At 34.7% G+C, this 18174-nt stretch overlaps 1 protein-coding gene across 1 annotated transcript in view; it reads left to right on the forward strand.

Annotated features, from left to right (window-relative positions):
* LOC149532728 (mediator of RNA polymerase II transcription subunit) overlaps nt 1–17565 on the forward strand; it is a 38292-nt gene extending 20727 nt beyond the window's left edge. Inside the window, exons 4-7 of the mRNA XM_089803339.1 lie at nt 9597–9656; nt 9809–9877; nt 16794–16837; nt 16935–17565. Coding sequence (XP_089659465.1) covers nt 9597–9656; nt 9809–9877; nt 16794–16837; nt 16935–17127 — 366 coding nt within the window. The 3' untranslated portion in view covers nt 17128–17565. The remainder of the gene's footprint in view (nt 1–9596; nt 9657–9808; nt 9878–16793; nt 16838–16934) is intronic.
* Nucleotides 17566–18174: the final 609 nt, after the last annotated feature.

Below are 18174 nucleotides of genomic sequence, written 5' to 3' on the forward strand. Positions count from 1 at the left end.
ATGATAGGAATAAATGAATTTTTGGTTACATTTATATTTATTATATGATTTAAACTAGTTAATAATTAATAAAATATATTTAAATTTTAAATTAGTAAATGTTATATTATTATATTGTTTCTGAATTATATAATATTTACATAATCAAATTATAAACAGAGTTGTCGGAAACTCCTATGTCCCTCCTTGGGCGCACGTATCCCCGTATCCAATTTGGATACGTATCCGATACTGCCCAGATACATGTCGAGTATTGTACCCTTGTCTGCCTAGAAAAGCTTGATTTTCCAACCATGCCAAATACCATGGGATTTGATTTATTTAAAGATTTGACATAAATCTTCCCAAATTTTTTTTTTTTAAAACTTTATTAAAGCAAAAAAAAATTGAAATAGTATAAACAAAACCTGCACCAAATGAGAAAGACAAATAAAATGATTTTCTATTTCAGCAACCCGTTTTTTGGGTTATCTTCTAATGCAACTCTACTATGTTCACAAATTGTAAAGTGTTAAATTAACTTATAAATATTTATGTAGCATTTATGTGTCAATATTCTCTTGATGTAATGAAAATCTCCTATAATAACTTAGAAAACTGTGTTAAATATATGTATATGTATTATTTATTAATGTCGTGTCCAGCCGTATCCAAATTGGGGGTTTTAAAAATTGGTCATATCCGTATCCAATACCGTATCTGTATTTGTATCGGTATTCGTATCCATGCAACTTTGATTATAAATTAAATGTATATAAAATTCAAAACTTCTGTACTTATACTGGTAACTGTATTAATAAATATGAATATATGTTTTTAATAATATAATGGATATAGTTACTCTTAATGTACAATTAATATATTTAATTTTAAATATATATTTATGGTTTTCGTATTTTTTTGGACAGAAGTATCCAAACGTACCCAGTCTCATTTTTTGGCTGTGGGGACCTATCAATGTAACTGATTCTGATTTGACAACTTAGGTGCAGATATTTGTGAAGGGATATCAGCATTTGCATAATAGTGAGCTAGCACAAACACTTGGCTTTATCCAATCAGGTGTGGAGCATGTGCATTTGTTATGATGAGATGTCCCACTTTTGTAATTTTTGTTGCTTTCTGATTTTTCAAGAACACACGCCACTTGAACTACCATAGTTTTAGGTTTTTTCAGCTTATCCTTGGTATTCCAAAATTTTGTGTTTGGCCAAAAGAATATCGTAATCACACAAAAAATGAAATTAATGCATTTAGAGAATTTAAAAGTCTAATTTAACTAACAACTTGTCATGATTCAAACATTAGATGTCATATGAGCCTCAAACTCTCGAAGTTCATAATTTCACAGTTTTAAAGTTGAAGATATATTGTAATAGTACAAAATTATAATTAATAAATCTATAACTGTATTATAACTATTTACATATGATGATTTGTCCAAATGAAGAAAACAACCAATTGCAATCTGCACATCCTTTTTCCCCGTCTAGTGTAAATTTTTCAGGCCTTGAACTAGAAGGCAAGTCAGTATCAACATGATTCTTCAAAAGTGCCTTTGTTTTACTTTATTGCATTTATTGTGCTGCTTCTATAGCTGCTTTCTCCAGTCATACAAGATCTTCATCAGCAGGGAGGATATCTTGTTAGTTGAAAATCCATTCACCGTAAGGACCAACCTCATTCAAGTTGATGCAATGAATGTGAAAAGTCTTCGAGGTTTCTAGTTCAAAGGCAATAGTTCTACAAAACATGCACAAGATTATTGAGGATCACTTGGGTCAACCTACGTCTCTTCTTGGCACGATGATTCTTGTTTGATGATTTAATCAACTTTGAATCCTGAAAATTTTTCTTCTTAAATCGTATTCTTGCTATATTGATGCTTTGCTGGGCGAAATGGGTGAATAAGATATGTCCAAGTGATAGAAGAGTCCAAGCTCAAGATTTGGGAGTTTGAGCTTCAAGTTCAAAGTCAACAAGTCTTGGCCAAGTACTCTCCAAGACTAAGCCAGACATAAGGCGTGAGTCTGGTTGACTCAGCATGGTCAACTGGGGACTTGCGAGTTTGACAAGTCTTGTAGAGTACTCATCAAGGTTTAAAACTATGAGAGCTACAACTAAAACTTGAAATATAAAATGCCGATTGTGACTACCAAGTTTGAAACTCTGCAAAAGAAATCTTAAATAACTTTAAGTCATGCAAATCTGATTAGAAATTAATATGACAGAAGCAACACTGTTGATCTTAGTTTAATAAATTAATTGTAATATAGGAAAAATGATGACAACACTGATATGCAAACTGGAAAATGAATTTTCAAAATTACCACTTCCCTAATCAGCCTGAAAGTGAACAAAGATAGATGTTGTGCAATATGGTCATTTTATAAGGCACCTCAAATAATTTATTAATGCTTTCAAAGCCAGGTTTTAATATTATTAGCGTCTAGATTCTAGACCCCCTTCTAGAATGCTGGAACAGCATCTTATATGACTGGTATATACTATAACATTTTAAAGACTTGTAGCACCTTATGTGACTGATGTGATCTTCCAAAATGTTGGAATGACTCATATTTATAACCTTCTGGGTAGTGGCTAGGAATGATGTAAACCAGAAGCTATAGATTTCAGCACTGGGATTCGCTGATTCCTCCAAGCGTAGTGCTCACCCAGGGTTGAATGGAAATGTCATAAAAAACTCGGATCCAACTCTTTTGAATGTGCACTAACTTTCCAAAGTCTTAAAAACCAATGTAGAAACCCTGAAATATGATGGACAAGCAACAACACTACAGTGACAAGTAGCAGCAACATATTATCCTTTAAAGGATTTAATCTTAAAGAAATCTCTATAGCGTAATTGTTTGCACTGTTGAGTTTCTCAGGATCTGCTGCAAATGTAATTGCATTGCCTTATTGGTATATGTTTTCCAAATGCATTTATCTCTATTTGTATGAGGAATAAACCGATAAGAGACATGTCCCTTCATGGGACATGTCTATTAATATAATTAATATATTAGTAACTTAATCAAAGTTATATATATATATATATATATATATATATATATATATATATATAAACTTTTCTCTGATCTCACAAGTTTATCCTACTAAAGCTACCAAAACATCAACACTCCCTCTTAGCTAGGGAGGATAAACACAAGAGTAAATAACAATTTTAAGGATATCTCAGAAGATTTTCATAATTTGGTATGACATTTAATATCATAAGTATTGGCCTTTAGAATATCAACATATGATAATCACCAAATACTGTAAGTAATGGTCTCCAGAATATCAACACTTGATATTCACCATGTATTCAATAAGGTAATGGTCTGTATAACATCAACATATGTTATTACCATTATAATATCATATTTGAGTATTGGTCTACAGAATATCAACATATGATATTCACCAAATACTCTTTGAGTAGTGGTCTCCAGAATGAGATGTAAGATATTCACCAAGTACTGTGAGTAATGGCCTTCAGAATATCAAGTCGTATGATATTCACCACGTACTCTATGTAATGGCCTTTAGGACATCAAATTTGCATAACATTCACCATATACTCAAAATGTTTATAAGGCATGTGCAAACGCATTCTCATAATGCTACCATATAAACATCCATCATGCAAGGTATAATCTATCATGATCTTCATAGATATCATAAGATATCCATCATAATAGAAAAATTAAGTTATTGTAAGATCATCACCTTTCAATAACTTTTACAAATACAAGTGATAATCATTTGGAAGTCGTCACTTCCTCATGATGTACACAGGAGGTAGGCCTATTAAAATCACATAGTCACAAGGTATACTCATGAATTTCAGGCCTCTTGACTGCTACAATTTATTGATCACTGGAGAATCCATCTCAATGTGGTTTACTCCCTCTGAATCAATATGTTTGAGATCACCGAAGATTGACTAAGTTACATCCTCTATTTGCTCCCTCTCTTTCAATCTTCCTCTTCTTGCAAGAACGTTCTCAGAGGAAAAGATCAAGGCATATAGCTCTTATAATATTAAAAATTTCATTTAATAATTATTCTCAATAATTATATTATATAAGGTCATTCTAATATATATTTTAACATATTAATTTCTTATTAATGCCACAAAAAATCTAAAGTGAACAATTTCACTTATAATCACAAAATATATATATATATATATATATATATATATATATATATATATATATATATCACCATATATTTTCAATGATAATATCTCATATAATGTTTCATTTAAATGAGGAAAGAAACATAAACTTACTTTATTATTTATTTACTTACTCTCGATTTGTAATTGCCCTTACCTCCATTTTAGCGGTAACCACATGTAGTATCTTATAAGAGGAATTACATACGTTTATTAATTACTTGACATTCACAATGAGAATATACCTTAACCAAATTTGTCACCTCCTTGGTGAAAATGGAGCCGGATCACCCTTTGCATTGAACGCTCGCATCAATGTACAGTGCTTTTGAATAATTCAATTCTTCCTACAGTAGTCTTCTCATTTGAGGACCTTTATTCTTGGTGGAGCACGTGCCAAGTGGAACTCGAGTCACGTGCTTAGCTTTGTCTATAATTCTATGAAGCTTGTGGTCAGTTAAAATGATCACTTTTTATTGATTCTTGCATATCCGATGTGAATGACCAGTTCGCACGCATGATCACACAGAATCTCCAAAACGACGTCGCCACTGGTCTAAAGGGTGTAACTTCAGTAACGAGGTATCATCTCTTCTTTGTACTACCGTTAACCCCTGGACCTCCCAACTTTCCTCCACATACACATTTACTAAGCTTAATGTTTTGTGGCCTACGTTGTGAATGTCACTGCTTGGTCGATAATTTTCAAGTATTCTACAAGTCGAAACTGCACAGATTTGAATAGCACAACACCTTCTTTAATGTTGGCTCCCAAGACCCACTGTGCTACAAACTTCTAGATTGCCCTGATATAAATGGTAAGCTCTAACATTGGGTGCTCCACTGTAGACATGACTCATCACGTCTCATCAAGTCGAGCCTAACATCTTACAAATTTGATGGTGCTGCCTACTCAACAATGCTTGGAAAATCCAAAAGAACCATCGCCGATTACCAATCTCTGAAATCAACCCATAATGCCAATATCCCATCTTGATAGTTGTTGTCCCTCTGCAGACACTATAGAGAGGTTCAATCTTGCGATCAACCTGTGGACATTCATTCTCGAGTTCTTGCGCAAGACTTCAGAAATTGTCCTCTTCATATACAAGCTCTATACATTAGAATGGTTGAGAGTGGAAGGCTTTTGGAGTGACCTAGTTTATGCAAATAATGAAAGGATTATTTGCCTTCAAAATAATAGTCATTGACAATTATCATTTGCAACTAGGCTCTGATACCATGTTGAGTTTCTCAAGATCTGCTGCAAATGTAATTGCATTGCCTTATTGGTATATGTTTTCCAAATGCATTTATCTCTATTTGTATGAGGAACAAACCGATAAGAGACATGTCCCTTCATGGGACATGTCTATTAATATAATTAATATATTAGTAACTGAATCAAAGTTATATATATATATATATATATATATATATATATATATATATATATATATATATATATATATATATATATATATATATATATATATATATATATATATATATATATATATATATATATAAACTTTTCTCTAATCTCACAGGTTTATCCTACTAAAGCTATTAAAACATCAACATGCACCAACATGCAAACTTAAAAAATGTCTTCAAGTCTTCATCAAATTAGCACTTTTCAAATCAATATTTGTAGTCTCCCAAAATGTGAGACAAGGGATTCTGGTTTTGACTCCAAATGTAGAATCTACAAGGGTTTTGTCCTCTCAAATCCAAAACAAATCAAGGGTTTTTGTCCTTGGATGCCAAACTCAAATGCAAAAGTTTGCAATGAATATAAGACCTTGGTTTGAAGCTCACATATTGGCATATGTTGGTTAAACATTCCAAATTCTCTTGTTCTTTTAAACATTGTCAAGACTGATTTTAATTTTTAATTTCTTAAAAATAATGAAAATGTTGTGCCCTATGAAGGTGCATGGTTTTGAAAGTTGTACTTTGGGTTTCCTTCCTTTGCTGCCAGATCTCAAATGCTAAAGCTCACAATTGATGTGTTACTGTACTTAAGTTTGTATTTGGTTATCGTTGTTTGTTGGCCATAGCATTCTCCACTTTGGTCTTTTCTTCATGAAGCCTTTTTTTTGTACATGGGTTTGGGTACACATGCCTCTTTGCATGGGAGTGAATAACAACTAATGCTTCATTGTACCTAACATCAATCATGTTGACATTGGTCATTTGCTAGAACATCCAATGTCTTCATGGTCTTAAGGTCCCCACCATTTGCACAATAATTGCACTTTGACCTGCATTGTATTATTGAATGTTCTTTGGGGTGGTACTATATTTTATGCAGACCTCTTTGAATATGATAACCACCTAAAGATGCATTTTGTGGCTTTGATGAACTGGACCACTCTCTTGGTGTAAAGAGTACTTGTATACTCTTGGACTCTAAATTATACGGGCACTCTTCTATCAAATGATCCATAACTTGACAAATCTCACAAAACATTTTTCTATTATGGCCTTCACATTTGCACTTAGAACACAATAGTTTAGTAGTTTCTTTTACTAGTTACTTTCTCCACCTTCAATTCTTTCATTATTTGGAGCATGCACTTTGGATGCAATTGTACCATTCTTGATTCATTGTCACCACTCTATGGCTAAGTTTGTATTCTTTTTAAATTGCTTCCCTTAGCATGTTCCATGTAGTTTTCAAGGTTACTTCAAGCTTTGTGTACCTATCTATTTCTATACCGCTCAAGGTTGTTGGAACTGATCTCAACCAATAGGATCTATCATCTTGGCCATTGGTTATCTATATTGTTTCACTAGTTTTACAATGTTGTAGAAGATCTTCTGATCCTTTACTTTTGAATTTTTGAAGTTTCTATCTCTCCATGTTTGGACTTGCAAGGAGAGTCACTAGTTTTCTTCCTTGATGCAAATTTTATGATTGGAACTTGGTAAGTTTTGACTTGTACTTGTGGTGCTTCACTTGCACTCTTGGCCACATAAAAATCCTCTACTCATTCTGTCTCAATGCTTTGCTTGATTGGCCCTCTTAATCTTTCTTGTGCTCGCCTTTTCGCCTTGTCTTAGATTCTAAGGTTCAAATCCTCCAACTAAACAGTTCTTTTGTAAGCAGTAGTCCTTCAATGTGTTAGATGTTTTCAGAAGTTTTTGATAGTGAGTCTGTGAACTCTCCTTCCCACTCTTCTTCATCCTGTGTGTTGTATTGATGATTTCTTGACTTGATTGGAAAAGTCCGTGTACGCTTTGGTTAAGAGTGGCAAGCCCTTTCTATTCCTTCCCACATTTCCTTTGTTGTGTATTTTCTTGTCATGGAAATCTTTCTCTCCCCAGTTAGGACTCTTGACTTATGCTTCTTTTTTATTTTGTTCCCATGAAGGGTTCCAACTTACTAATCACATGGCTGCATTTTCCTTATGTCTTTCTTGTAATCTTTTTCTCCGTTCCCTTTACTCTATGATCCTTAAAGGTTTTCTGATCTCTTGGGTTCTTGATCACCTTTCTCTTCTTGCCTTTATTGAGGTCTAAGGGCACACATCTCTTATTTGGACACAATTTCTTTTAAGGCAATGATGCCAAATGTTTATTGCTCTATTTGATAAAATGAAAACATGAATTGATAATAGAGATGACAATTCATACAAGGGTAAAGTATATCTTTACTCACATATGGAATTATTATAAAAAAAGATGAGATGGTCAGCCGAGGATCCAAGTTGATTTGACTGCATATTAATTTCCTTGACAATACCCAATCTATTTAAAGGACCTGACAATTACCAAGAGAAACACAACTCTTGACTAATTGATGCTTATATCTAGCCGAAGTTGACGAACAATTAATACATACTCAGATAACTCAAATTATTGGAACATAATAATAGTCATTGTACACTACCTACACTCTCTATGGCGACATTTTGGGTATGTTTAGGCTTCCTTGGATCGTTTGTTCATAATTACTCTTGTGAATTGCCTCATTATAGACACTTTGTTTATGAGCTTCTTGTGAGCTGCCTTAGTTGGGCAATTTGTTTGCAATCCATACCCTCCTATTGGAGATATCTTATTTCTTTCCTCCAAAGCACAATCAAACCATTAATATTTTGATGTACATTTATACAACACCCTTTTCTCTTGGTAAAAGCTCCATTTATGAATCTTACATCATAAATCATGAATTTTGTGCTAGGTCAACCTTCAAGTTGTCATGGGGATCTTCCAACCACTCTACGTGCATGTTATCCTTACTCATCAAACTGGTTCTATAAAATTGCCAATGTAGTCATTTTTGAGGGTCCAACGAAGGATTATCCAACCATTTAGTCAAACAAATAAACTCACAACAACTCAATGGAACAATAAGCAAACAATTCTTATTCCATTATAGTTACACGTCTACGATCTGCCACAATGGGCTCCCAACATGCTTGGCCTCAACTATTTGGTTACAATGTGCAGATTACTTGATTCGACAGATATTGCATTATAAAGCCATGTTATACCTGCTTTTACCTTTTTGGCTTCTTTTTAATGATCTCCAAGACTGTTTATATTGGCTTCATAATTACAAGTCAATCATAAGAGTGATTTTAGTCAGCTGCAAGGTGGTGTAAAGTTTGATGCCTTGTGAAACATATAAGAATGGTAGATCAATAGATCTTGCTGTGATCCATAGATTCCATACCATAAGGTATCGCTGACCCAAATGTACCTTGTAATGTATTCCTTAGTTGTTGCAAGCTATGAGTTGGCACAAACCTCAAAGAATGCAATTGGATGTCATGTTGCTATTTTGTTGTGCTTGGTAAATGGCCAAAAATTCATGCATGCCTCTGTGGTGATTAGAATCTCGAGATTTGGACATGTTTCAGCATCCTAGATGAACACATGTTTTCATCTTTGATGACTGTCAGACGAGAAAGAAACTAGCAAACAAAACAAATAAAGAAATATTTTGGATGAGTGCAAGATTGCTCTTACACTTTGGGGTGCTGCATTGGGTCTACTGTACCCTTTATCTCCCCAGCCTTGAGAACCATTGTAGGGTTTATTTTATGTTTTCTAATCATAAGATATATGCTGTTTGGCACTATGTATTTGAGCTGAGATAATATTAGATCACTGTTCGAAAATTACTCTCCATTCTGAATTAGTCAATTTTTGGTATGCTGACCAATTAAATCAAGCAGCGCTTAAGTAGCTTTACAATTTCAGTCAGGTTGCTTTAGTTGTTGATTGCATTGATGTAATGATTAATGGTAGTGATGTGAAATTGGAACTTTATATACAGTTTGGTGGCAGTTTATTCCGCTTTTGTTTTTGTTAGATGTTAATTGTTAAAGATCTCAGCTAAAAAGTATTATTACAGTTATCTAATGATAATCATTTTGAACATTTTGTCAAGGTTGGAAGCTATATGCATGCAAGAGGAGTGTCAATTCATAATATTTACCAACAACTGTCGGTATGTAAATACAGATTTGTTTAATGGATTTTGGAAGGATTTGTTTCTCTTCATCACCCTATTTCATCCTATGGCGAAGAACTCATATTTTAGGTTTTTTTTAAAAATTTCTTTTAAATGTCTAATATGCTTGGGTTTTAATATGGATGCAGAAATATGGAAACAAGGTTTTGCAATATTTTGTTCGTGTTCGCCCACAATCATCTTTGGATCTGCTTTTGGTAATCAATTTATATCATTCTTTACACTCCTATAGTATGAAATCCTATTACATTTAAATGACCTAGGGTAATTTGATTTGATTAAAAGTTTTCCTTTATTTTGTTAATGTTTTGGGGGATGGGTCCCAAGGTTTAAAGCACATGTTTGGTATGTTTTGGGGAGAGGGCATTGTCCCCTCCACACCCCCTTTCATTTCCAACCTTTCACTAACACTTTTTTTTTTAATGTGGGATGTTCCCTGTTATTTATAATATTGTGGATGCCTTTTCTTCCTTGGGATGTTAAGGCATGGTGAATGTAAAATAATTCTCCACGGACAAATCCTTTGCCAGATTTTTAGTGGTGGTTATGGAGGCAGACTTATTTTTTTCTAACACAGTATGTTTCTTGTTATATAATGTGGGATTGGTTGTAGGATTCAAACATGTGGTCAAATATGCAGTGCTATCTTGTGGCAAACAGTGTGATGAACCATCATGTGGTTAAAGAAGTCACGTGTCTGTTTGATTATTATTTGCAGTGTTTCTCCTTTCTGCTATTGGGTGGTGGTAGAGGGTATATACTTCCTTGACTATACCTTTGTGGCTCATCACAAATGTGACCTCCTTGGTTCCCTGCACAAGTGCCACCATTATATTGCACTCATTACACTAGTATCTATGCCTACTCTTCTAGATGGCATTGTTTCTTTACCATTTCTTTAATTGCGAAAAAAAATAATGTTTGTTCACTTTTTTTTTATGCTCAAATCTGCTTGCTTGTTTTCTTGTTTAGATTTTGTGTCCAATTAGTCTTCCTAAAATAAGACATGTTATGTTCTTTGTTTTGTAGCTCCAATGCTAACTTACAAAAAACATTTCCGAAGATGGGATTTCCATGAGACTGCAAGACTCCAAGGAAACATCAGTGCTTTGTACCTTCCTACCATTACCAAGAAAGATGTGTTCTTGACACGCCTCCCTCATATGGGACAATTTTGGGGTATGCCTAGGACCCTTGAGAAAATTGCCATGTCCCTTGAATGTCCAGGAAACTTGCAGTCATCACCTGCATTTGTCACTTCAAAAAGTGATTTAAAAAAGAAGATTTTTTGAAATTTGGGCTCCTAACCCAAATCCTAATAGTCTCATGGGCCTCACCTACATTCTAAACACTAAAAAAACTGCACAATGTTCATCTTGTAGATTCTTTAGCTTCACTATTATATCTCCAGGGATGAAGATTTGGTGAGAAAGATTGAAAAATTGAGGACTTGGTGTTGTAGAAAACATAGCGATAAGATAATAAAAATGGCATGCAGCATGAAATTGTGGTGTCCTAAAGGTCTTAATTTGGGTTTGGTTGCAGTTCCCCTAGATGTTGTAAAGAGTGCTAAGACTCAAAATTGCTAGGGCATCACCCCTATATCTTTGTGAGGGGTGCCACTCCTTGATTGCTCCGCATCCAGACTCCTTCCACCTGCTGCTCTTGGCCATCCCCAAATCAAGGTCCTTGATATGCCAGTCCCAAAACCCATTCTCCCATCTCTCCTTTAAGTAACTCTGTAGAACTATGACGAAATGTTAGGCCTCAGTTTTTCCACATATTGAACAAATACTATTTTCTGAACAAGTCAATTATCTGGCCTTTCTATGTATTAAAGTAATTAATTGATGAATCTCTTTTCCACAAAAATGTTGTAATTCAAAAAATATAATTGAAGACATTGTTTGAGTACCATATTTTAATTTATCTTCAAAATGTACCATTCTAGGCCAATATAGCTGTTTACCGTGTTACTTTTTACTCTACTACTATATCAAATTATCAATGAGCAATTAAATGAACACATTAACAAAGCTAGGGCTTCTGGAACCTTTTGAAACATGCTAGTTTCTATACTCTATTTCATAGGTCGGTGGAGGTGTATGTCACACTGATTGACATGGTTATGTATTACATACAGAGCAGTTTGGAGCTGTTTGTATGGTCAGATTGCTTTGAAGTTTGAGATTTGTCTTTTTGAAAATGCATTTTGGTATGAGTTGCAGTTTATCTGTAAAGCCATGTCATCCCCGGGGGTCCAAATGATGTTGCTAGCATATTGATGATCCAGGGACTTGGCGGGGAAATCCTTTTTTTTTTTTCCAATGCTGGTCAGCCTGTAGGGGAAATCCTTTTTTTCTCACACTGGTCAGCCTGCACCATTTGATGCGTAAAAGTTAAAAAGATATGATTTCTCGAGGAAATAAACTAAAACCACCTAAAAAGCCAAAATAGGGAGGTTTGTAGTTGCAAATTTATCACATTGTACTTTCAATTTTTTAAGTCTCATTTAGTTTAGATTTGATAAATTTCTGGATTAAAGCGTGTGCAATATTTTTCATCATCTATGTTTGGGATCATACTTCACGATCCATCATCAGGATGAACTAGTGAGAGCAAAATGAGAGGATGATAGCAGATTGATGAGCTTCCCTTGCTTCTATTTAGTCTTATCAGTCTGCTTCCATCGTCTCATTTTTGCTATTTAGTTATTTCATCCTGATGGATTGTGAATTATGATTAGCAACACTGATGGTTAAAAATACTGAAAACAGCTCAATTTAGAAGTTTATCAATCTAACATTATGGATTATGGAAATTGCATGACTCTAATTTGTTTATTTTTATAATAACTGTCCCCCTTTTCTTCTACAAATTTGTGAAATGTTTTGCCATCTTAGGAGTAGTGTCCCGTGTTGTCTTTTTCTTGGAAACTTAGACAAACATTGTTTTCAATTACAATTTCTCCTGAGAATGCATGAAACTGTATGTGTCAGTGACTCAGTGGACTAAACAATTGTAAATGGATTGGACGTAAATATTACACGTATATTTGGGAAGAAGTCTGCTTTAGGAGGTTTTGCCTCAAGACACCTCTACACTCTACAGGAAACTCTGCGACGACCCCTTTTATATCCTTTCCAATATCTTTCAAAGCTTTAACTTTCTTGGAGAGTGCCAGCCTTTCCAGAATTTATCTCAGATAGTGGCATTGTGTGAGATCAAGTTGAATCTGTTGGTTCTTTTCGGGAACAGTTTTGGTGTTCTAGGCGCTTTCCACGCTACTTGGAGGAGTTGTCTTTGGAAAGTATCATTTTTCATTAATTTGGATTTTTAGTGAGCTTCAGAGTATATTGGCAATAGTAGAATTCTCTTTTGAGCTCCTTTCATAACTTTGGTCAAATTTGTGGAATAATTAAAATATTAAATAATCAAAGCTATTAGATTTTCATAATCCATAAGTATTAATTAGAATATTAATTAATTAATAGTTAAGTTGGTGAAGGGTGAACTAAAAGACAACTAATAGTTAATTTTTGTTTGACATCTCTTGCTCTCTTCATCCTGATGATGGATCACTTGGTGTGATTCGAAACGTTGATGGTAAAAAATCTTTACACAATCAAATCCAGAAATATATCAGTTTAATTACTATGGATTGTGGAAATTTAATCTCTTTAACTTATATTAGTTGTTATAGAGGGGAATTTTAAGTGACTTAGTCAAAAAGTGAAAAATAAAATGAAGTCACTTTTAGGAAGCTGAAGAATTCTTATTAGGAAGGTGGCAAAATTTATATTGAATACTTTATCAAACCCTTGTTTATTTGGGAGATTGAACTACAAAAACCCTTTTGGCCATTAGTTTTGTGGACGGAAGCCCATCTAGCCGATTGAGTGGATTCATATAGTTTAATTGAAAAATCAGTTGCAAGTAAGTAAAAGATTTGAGGAGAATATTGAAGATTTCTTTTATATGGACATTGTGGATATGGGAGTGTTTCTACACAGCAAGGGTTTCATACCCTGCTCTATGTGCTGGTCTAGTTTAGAGACAACATTGCTTATTATATCAGCCAATTTCCTGTCAGACTTGATTGAGGTACAGCAGAAAAAAGCAGTAATAAGGAAGTTACAGAGTAGACCACTTTGGTAAGGTCTATGGACAGCCAAAAATATTATGACAGCAAGCTATTTATGAACAGGAAAGAAGTAAAATAAGAGCAAATCACTCACCAGATATTGCTGATCCCAGTGTATAATGGCTCCAATTGATTTATTCATTGAATCTAATGAAGAAGATTGTTCAAACTTGATACAAATATAATTCTGGAATTCTTCATATCAGCTAAGAACTCAGAGTTTATACTATTACATTCATGTATTTCCATGAATGCAAACTGTTTGTAAGAATGCCCATGTTCATCAATAATGGTTACAGCTGTTCTATTGTAAAGCTAAAACATATTGATAGTTTGACAAAATGTCTGTGTAAACAAAGGAAAGAAACAGTTGCCAGTTTATTGAAATATCTTGGTAGGGAATTAACAAATGTAAAGGGGGTTAGTAAATTTAGAGACAACAAAAAGCTTCATTCATTATTTGAGGAAGATACTTGGTTGCATAGAGAAATCAAAAGCTATTCACATGCTCTTTGTTTTATTTGGCTTTGGATGATGTGATTTTTGCTGGAACTTTTTCGAGTTTGTCATCTGTTGCCAGGATTGCTCATTGTTGATCGTACTCTTGAAGCATAGTCTATAATTTACTTTGATTATAGTTTTGTGAGAGGTGTTTCTACATTGTTTTGCATGCAGTTGCCGTTGATCTGGAAACCACTACATTGCCACAAATTTTCTATACATCTGTTATGTTTCATTGTTGCTACAACTTTTTATTGCAATTTCTTTCTCTTCCTCTGTGTAAATTATTTAAAAGTGCAAAACTGTGGTATACTGGTTGAATGGTTCTACTTCCCATTGCATTAGTTGTAGCCTTGTAGGATTTAATCTTGTGGGGTTCAAGATTATGTAGTGAAACTCACATATTCTGAATTGGGATTCTTGTTCAGAAGTAGTTTGTGGCTCTGATTTGACCAAATCAATGAACACCTCTAGTTTGTTGTTCATGCATTTGAATATTTGACCCTCATAGTATGATACATCATCACTGATAAACAATATTATTAACAGTGGTGGAGATAATTGTCTAAGCTTTCAATTCTTGTCTTCACTCCCAATTCCCCTCATTCTAATTTTCTTCTATGAGAAGCTATGTTGCAGGTTTTATATCCACAGGCCCCGAACCAGGTGCGGGTACACATCTGGTTCGGGTGCAGGCATGCATCTGGTTTGGGTGTGTGTGTGTCTATGTGCTGGGTGTGCAGAGAGTGTGTGCCCAGCACTGTGGGAGGGCTAGGGTTTGCGCACTGGCAAACCTGTGCGCACCCACAGTGCTGGGTGTGCATCCAGTGCACCCCCAGGTCAAACCTGAGCACAATATTTCTAAAATTTGTTTTTTTAATAACAAGTGCGCAGAAATAGAACTTCAACACAATATTCACATACCAAAATGTTCATTAAAAACACATTCTTCAAAAATACAGATTACTCTTTCAACGTAAGAGAATACCAAGGATTGCTCCTCAAATGTGTCCAATCTAACATACATGGACATCCACCATGAAGATGTGTCAGTTCAACAAATGTCTAGTAACCACTCATAACAAACACTGTGATGACCATTACCGATATCAAAGCTTAAATATCACCTGGACAGAAACAGACATGCTTGGAAACACAACATATCATAATACTTAAGTGACTAGAGCATGCCAAGGCATTACCTAACAAAGCTCTGTTTAATCAGAATATTAAATGTAATGCCTAATAAAGCTGATAGATGGTAATCAATGATTGATAATTGGCAACATAAAAATTGCATGAAGCCACCTTCAATCTTTTTTGCATCAGAGACTCTGAGCTAAAGCGAAAATTATGGAATTTTTTATTATTTTGAAGGATACTTTTCAGCTATTATCTGGCATTTAGTATTTATCTTTGGCATTGATCAGTGACCATTGCACACACACACACACCATTATTTTTTGGTTCACCCACATACCAGGTTCGTGTACTTGCGCTCGTCCCTGCACCCGAACTGGTAACTTACATGAGAAGAGATCCTAATATCTAGTGGGGTCTAGGAATGGAGATCCCAATGGAGCCAAGACAGAACACCCCTCCTGGGTGTTTGAGGGCAACACCCCCCAGGGGGTCTGGGGGCAGCACTCCTCGTAGGGATATTGGGGCAACACCCCCAGCCGGGTCTGGGTGCAGCACCCTTCATGGTGATATTGGGGCGACACTCCCAATGGGGTCCAGGGGCAGTGCTTCATCCCCAAGCCCAATTTAAGGCCTTTGAAACCAAACAAAACATCTTGTTACACACCATTTCACAATTTTATCACTTTTAAGACTCGAGGGAAGTTAGGTATTTTACAGATTTTAATGAATAGTATTTGCTCTCCAAGTGTTATGTCAGGATGCATGAGAGGCATTCATGCATTTATAGGGAAAAATTGTGACTTTTCTTACTATTAGGTACAATGTTTTTGGTTTGCGTTATTTTTTCATGTTTTGCATTTTAATTTTTTTTGGCATCTTTTGTCAAACTCAACTCTCAGTGAGTACTTGTCAAAATCTTGGCATTTTTTTCTGGGAGTAATCATGAGAAATGCTTGTTTTGTATTTTACTTGGTGGTTATGCCATGTATGATCCAGGTTGCATGGCCAAACCTGAACCAGAATGATAATTAACAAGTCCACTCTACCATATTTTGAATTGGACTCGGTCACTTTTAGCTTTGTGTAATGTATCTATTACTTTTGAACTTTTTATCTGAGAATGTGTAATCTGATGTAATAGCAACACCAATCTGCTCTTATTGTAGCTACTCTTTTATGACTTTATATATACAAATCTCCTTTTGCTGTTAAAAATAATGAACAAAATGCATGGTGTGATTTTGATATTAATATTGCTCCAATTAGCAAGGTTTCTCAAAATTTTACTGATTTGTGAGCCTGGGGTTCACAATCTATATTTACAGCGCTGGTTAAATACATATCAATCACTGTTTACAAAACCTTGCAGGTAAGTTTCTGTAATAATTATTCATTTTGCAGTTAATTATATTCAACAAAAAATAAGGAAGGTTGGACTGTCATGCTTTAATGTTATGCAACTGCAGTAAATGTGAGCGAATTCTAGCAATGGATCAAGTTTCAGCTTTGTTATTGCCACCTGTGATTCGTCCATATCAAGATTTGCTTCTACACAAGAATCCTTCAAGTGTGTTGACAACAAATGCTAAAGATCCCAGTATGGATTCAGAAAAGGCATTCCATGTGGGCTGTTTATCAGAAGAGGAGTATATTTTGTAAACTTGAAGAACAGAACTAAATGTAGATTCTCCGAGATAAAAGCTCAATCTATTTCTGTAAATAGGGCTATCTCTTTTGGCACTGATCTTGACAATTTAAGTACAGAAAACATATTGAAGTTGTTTTCCTTGAACTGTGTCAAACCTACCAGAAATATGGATACATTTTATTGTTTCGAGAGGGAAACATTACATGTAAAAGTATCCTTTTTCAAATTGTGGACATTGGATTATTGTGGAATGAAAGGTGAGAAAGGCCCTAGAGTTTGTTAAGAAGATAAATAGTCATCCGCCTTAAATGCTCTTGGAGCTTTCGCTTCGCATGAATTAGTCAGATTGACAGCTTTTGTCATTTTTGTAACACTTTATTTAGTGTCTCTCTGTATTTGCCTTTGTAATAGATAAAAGTGTGATTTTAATATAAACTTTTATGTCTGTATGTCTCCTGTTTGGTGGCATTTGGCTGGGTGAGATTTTGAATTTCCTTTGTTCTCTCTCGTTCTTGAGAATGTGCATCCCTGCTTGGAATTGGTGGTCTTTGTGATTTATTTCTTAATGATTATTTCTATGCTGTTTAATCTCTTGACACATGGTGCAGTTGTAAATGGAAGAGATGAAATCAGTGTAAAGTATTTTTTGGTTTGAGTTTGTTAAAGTTCAGAGGCTCAAGAATCTTGCATTGAAGCTGTGGGGGTAGAGGATTAGACAGTGGTATGGGACTCCACAGATTTCTCTACAAGAAGAATGGAAAGTGACATGGCTTGCTTTAGGGTGAAATATTTGCCGAAGGAAGAGAGGAGCATGGTAGCTAACATCCTTGCCTAGATAATCTGCTTGGTATTTCACTTGATTCTGAAGTGATTAATGTGGTTAAAAGGATGAAGGGCTTTTTGCTTTAAAGCAAGGAACCTCTCCCCTTACGAAATCTTTGATGATTGGGTGGCCTTTTGGGATAAAAATCTAAGAATCTTTGCTCTCTTTTATAGAATAATTCATGTTAGAGTTTGTTATGGTTATATTTTAAGAATTTGGGATGAAAATCTAAGAA

This window comes from Cupressus sempervirens, chromosome 10, assembly GCF_028749045.1.
Source record: "Cupressus sempervirens isolate cs-2001-9-10 chromosome 10, ASM2874904v1, whole genome shotgun sequence".
Lineage (NCBI taxonomy): Eukaryota > Viridiplantae > Streptophyta > Pinopsida > Cupressales > Cupressaceae > Cupressus > Cupressus sempervirens.